This window comes from Babylonia areolata, chromosome 2 (genome assembly GCF_041734735.1).
Source record: "Babylonia areolata isolate BAREFJ2019XMU chromosome 2, ASM4173473v1, whole genome shotgun sequence".
Lineage (NCBI taxonomy): Eukaryota > Metazoa > Mollusca > Gastropoda > Neogastropoda > Buccinidae > Babylonia > Babylonia areolata.
This window is the reverse complement of record NC_134877.1, coordinates 18141771-18146770: the sequence shown is the minus strand read 5'-3', so window position 1 is coordinate 18146770 and position 5000 is coordinate 18141771. Positions and strand designations below refer to the sequence as shown.

At 41.3% G+C, this 5000-nt stretch overlaps 1 protein-coding gene across 1 annotated transcript in view; it reads right to left on the bottom strand.

Moving 5' to 3' along the window:
• LOC143298698 (electrogenic sodium bicarbonate cotransporter 1-like) overlaps nt 1–5000 on the bottom strand; it is a 72005-nt gene that overhangs the window by 30800 nt on the left and 36205 nt on the right. The window contains exons 5-6 of the mRNA XM_076611595.1: nt 4571–4731; nt 1659–1820 (exon numbers count right to left, since the gene is read on the bottom strand). Coding sequence (XP_076467710.1) covers nt 1659–1820; nt 4571–4731 — 323 coding nt within the window. The remainder of the gene's footprint in view (nt 1–1658; nt 1821–4570; nt 4732–5000) is intronic.

The following is a 5000-nucleotide window of genomic DNA, read 5'->3' as shown; positions in this document are numbered from 1 at the left end:
ACATACCCAGCATGCACACCCCCGAAAACGGAGTATGGCTGCCTACATGGTGGGGTAAAAACGGTCATACACGTAAAAGCCCACTCGTGTGCATACGAGTGAACGTGGGAGTTGCAGTCCACGAACGCAGAAGAAGAAGAAGTACTTTCTTCCAACACGCGTATGATGTAATGTTCACTCTGATCATGACCATTAAAAGAAAAGACATATGTAAGTTGTCGTTTGGTTGGTCTGAAACTCTAAATCAAAACAAACAAAAGATATAGGTAATTTGTCGTTTGTGTTAACGCGTTTCAAGCTCTTAAACCAGCAAACAATAAACATACGTAATTTGTCCTTAGTGTTGGTTCATTGGAAGCTCTTCAAGAAACAAATAAAAGACATACGTTGTGTGTGTACGTTGTTGTTAGTGTTCATTCATTTGAAGCTATCAAACAAAGACATGCGTTAAGTTGTCATTCGTGTTGGCTCGTTTGAAGCTCGTGAATAAACAAAACATATACATAAGTTGTCGCTGGTGTTGATTTGTTTGAAGCTCTTACAACAAACAAAACATCTACATAAGTTAAGTAAGTTGCCGCTGTAGTTTGTTCGTTTGAGACTTTTAAACAAACAAACAAAACACATATGTAAATTGTGGCTGGTGTAGGTTCATTTGTAGGTCTTAAACCAACAAACAAAAGACACACGTAAGTTGTTGTTTGAGTTGGTTGGTTTGAGGCTCTTAAACAAGCAAACAAAAGACACACGTAAGATGTTGTTGGTGTTGGTTCGTTTGAAGCTCTCAAACAAACAAACAAAACACACACGCAAGTTGTTGGAGTTGGTTCGTTTGTCTGAAGCTCACAAACAAACAAAACACACACGCAGGTTGTTGGAGTTTGAAGCTCTCAAAGAAACAAACAAACGACACACGTAAGTTGTCGTTGGTGTTGGTTCGTTTGAAGCTCTCAAACAAACAAACAAAAGATCTCAAACAAACAAACAAAAGACACACGTAAGTTGTTGTTGGAGTTGATTCGTTTGAAGCTCTCAAACAAACAAACAAAAACACACGCAAGTTGTCGGAGTTGGTTCGTTTGAAGCTCTCAAACAAACAAACAAAAGATCTCAAACAAACAAACAAAAGACACACGCAAGTTGTTGGAGTTGGTTCGTTTGTTTGAAGCTCTCAAACAAACAAAACACACACGCTAGTTGTTGGAGTTGGTTCGTTTGTTTGAAGCTCTCAAACAAACAAAAGACACACGCAAGTTGTTGCTGGTGCTGATTCGTTTGTTTGAAACTCTCAAACAAACAAACAAAACATACACGCAAGTTATTCGAGTTGGTTCGTTTGAAGCTCTCAAACAAACAAACAAAAGACACACGTAAGTTGTTGTTGGAGTTGATTCGTTTGAAGCTCTCAAACAAACAAACAAAAGATCTCCAAAAAAAAAACAAACAAACAAAAGACACACGTAAGTTGTTGTTGGAGTTGATTCGTTTGAAGCTCTCAAACAAACAAACAAAAGATCTCCAACAAACAAACAAAAGACACATGTAAGTTGTTGTTGGAGTTGATTCGTTTGAAGCTCTCAAACAAACAAACAAAAACACACGCAAGTTGTCGGAGTTGATTCGTTTGAGGCTCTTAAACAAACAAACAAAAGACATACGTAAGTTGTCGTTGGTGTTGGTTCGCTTGAAGCTCTTTTTCTTGTCCTCAGGTCTGCCCTTTTCGTGGCGATGACGGTGGTTTCGGATCATGACGTTCTTGATGTACTGGCGTAACATGGGGTCCAACTGTCCGAGCTTGGACCACTCGTCGATGAACTTGTCTGCAAGCAATATATGATGACGATGATGATGCCGATAACCATCATCATCATCATCATAATGAGAAGAAGAAGACAAAAATCATCGTCATTATCATTATCATTGTTAAAACGATTACAGTACAAAAGGAAACCACAAAAATCAAAGGTGTGTAATGATGATAATAATAACAATAGTAATAATAACAGCAATAACAATGGCAATAATAATAACGAGCATTAATATAAAAAAGCGCTTACCCTGCTGGTCTAAGTAAGCGTGTTCAGCAATACATGTGGTACGACTAAGACACGGGAACATAGTAAAAAGAATGCTAAGTGGAGTGATGGCCTAGAGGTAACGCGTCCGCCTTGGAAGCAATAGAATCTGAGTGCGCTGGTTCGAATCACGTTTCAGCCGCCGATATTTTCTCCCCCTCCACTAGACCTTGAGTGGTGGTCTAGGCGCTAGTCATTCGGATGAGACGATAAACCGAGGTCCCGTGTGCAGCATGCATTTAGCGCACGTAAAAGAACCCACGGCAACAAAAGGGTTGTTCCTGGCAAAATTCTGTAGAAAAATCCACTTCGATAGGAAAAACAAATAAAACTACACGCAGGAAAAAATACAAAAATATGGGTGGCGCTGTAGTGTAGCGACGTGCTCTCCCTGGGGAGAGCAGCCCAAATTTCACACAGAGAAATCTGTCGTGATAAAAAGAAATACAAGATACAAACTCGCTAAAAAAAACAAAAAAACAAAACAACAACAACACAAAAAACTGAACAACTTAAAATACACAAACACGTCTACTACACATTTGAACAACTTCAAACTGGTATCACCAGAGACAACATGCATAGGCCTTACAGTAAAAGCCCAGCAAGTACCGTATGCTAAAACATTGTAAAGAAATGGGCTACCGCAAAGATTGAAATAGGCCAACACTCAGTAAACGCCCATCTCCAAATCTAGGATAAAAGTTTTAGCAAAGAGGGGGGGGGGGGGGGGGGGGGGGGGGGGGGGTGTAAGGGGGACGCTTACACTGATTTCATTTTACAGGTATATATACAAATACTGTTGCTGCTTCTTCTGCTGCAGCTGCTGTTGTTGCTGGTGGTGGGTTTTTTGGTTTTGTTTTTTGACTCACTTGTGTAAACAAAGTGAGTCTTTGTTTTAACCCGGTGTTCAGTTGTGTGTGTGTGTGTGTGTGTCCGTGTGTCTGTGTGTCTGTGTGTCCGTGGTAAACTTTAACACTGACATTTTCTCTGCAAATACTTTGTCAGTTGACACCAAATTTGGCATAAAAATAGGAAAAATTCATTTCTTTCCAGTCATCTTGCTTAAAACAGTATTGCACGTCTGGGATGGGCACAAAAAAATAAAAAAGAAGACTCATTATATGCAAACTGCGTTTACTGTTATATTTATATTTTTTTGTATTCTCTAAACTTTGCACTTTGACCTCTTATTCTGACACAACAACAAGAGGAGTCATTATTATCATTTTTTGTTCAAACAGGAACTTGTTTTGCTAAGAATGGAATTTTTATTTATTTTGCAAACGTTTTGGTGCAGATAGTAAAAAAGGGAAATTACTCTGTAATTAATGCTAGGGGACTTAATTTATCACAAGTGAGTCTTGAAGGCCTTGCCTCTCTTGTTTTCTCGTTTTTTCCCCAATAAAAAAGTTATTTAGGGAATGTGATGAACTGAATTCTTTGTTCACGAACTGTTCAGCTGTGAAATGCTGCATCCATGATGTCTGCCCTTTCCCCTTGTATTGACAGCATTTTGTATGTCTTAAATGAATGTATGTATCTATGTACCTCCTTCTGGCAGACAGTACCAGTGGTCTTGAGGTACCATATTACAGAGTTCTGTTGTTGTTTATGCTACCGTCACATTGTGGGCATGATTGTATGATGGTCAGTCATGTCCGACTATGACCAACAGAACAGCAAAGGAGGCAACTGCTGTCCCAACTATCTGGGCTAGAATTTAATCATAGTGGAGAGTATCTTGCCCAAGTTAAATACATCCCCACTCTCTCGACCAAGAGGGTTTTAGGACAGTCGGCGTTGGGGATGGTTCCCAAAGACCAACTAGCCCCCAAGGCTGCAGCACTAAGAGCCAGTGAAATATTGCCTCCTAATTTGAGAGTCACTGTCCTTCAGAAAAGACTGCGATGTAAATGACTTCCCATTGCAGTGGGAGAGAAACAAATTGATCACACAGCTCTCACTTTAACTATTGTAGTTGTAAAGCGCTTGCAGCAAGATCGTTTGATTTGGCGGTACATAAACTTATTATTTGTATTTGTATTTCTTTTTATCACAGCAGATTTCTCTGAGTGAAATTCGGGCTGCTCTCCCCAGGGAGAGCGCGTCGCTACCTACAGCGCCACCCATTTTTTGTATTTTTTCCTGCATGCAGTTTTATTTGTTTTTCCTATCAAAGTGGATTTTTCTACAGAATTTTGCCAGGAACAACCCTTTTGTTGCCGTGGGTTCTTTTACGTGCGCTAAATGCATGCTGCACACGGGACCTCGGTTTATCGTCTCATCCGAATGACTAGCGTCCAGACCGCCACTCAAGGTCTTGTGGCGGTGGAGAAAATATCGGCGGCTGAGACGTGATTCGAACCAGCGCGCTCAGATTCTCTCGCTTCCTAGGCAGACGCGTTACCTCTAGGGCATCACTCCACCCGTCATTATTATTATTATTATTATTATAACCATGCATGTATGTAGCCTTAGCTGCTGCTACTGACCCACGATCTGGGACATGGAGTAGCACTCGACGTCCTTGAGGAAGACCCCCTCCAGCAGACACTTCCTCAGCTCCATGATGTAGTGCATGGACAGTGAGGCCACATGCGGCTTGGACCACCGCTTGCCCCCCTCCTCCACCGTCTCCTCGTACTTCACCCACCTGTGCAAAGGTACACGTGAAGATGTTGCGTTGTGTGGGATTGTGGCGCGGTGCAAGACAGCACGCATACACGTGCTCACACAGACAGACACAGACACACAGACATACACACACACACGCATGTACAAACACACACACACACACATGCACGCAACACTCGTGGGCGCGTACGCACGCACGCGCGCGCGCGCACACACACACACACACACACACACACACATATATATATATATATATATATATATATATATATATATATAATCATCATC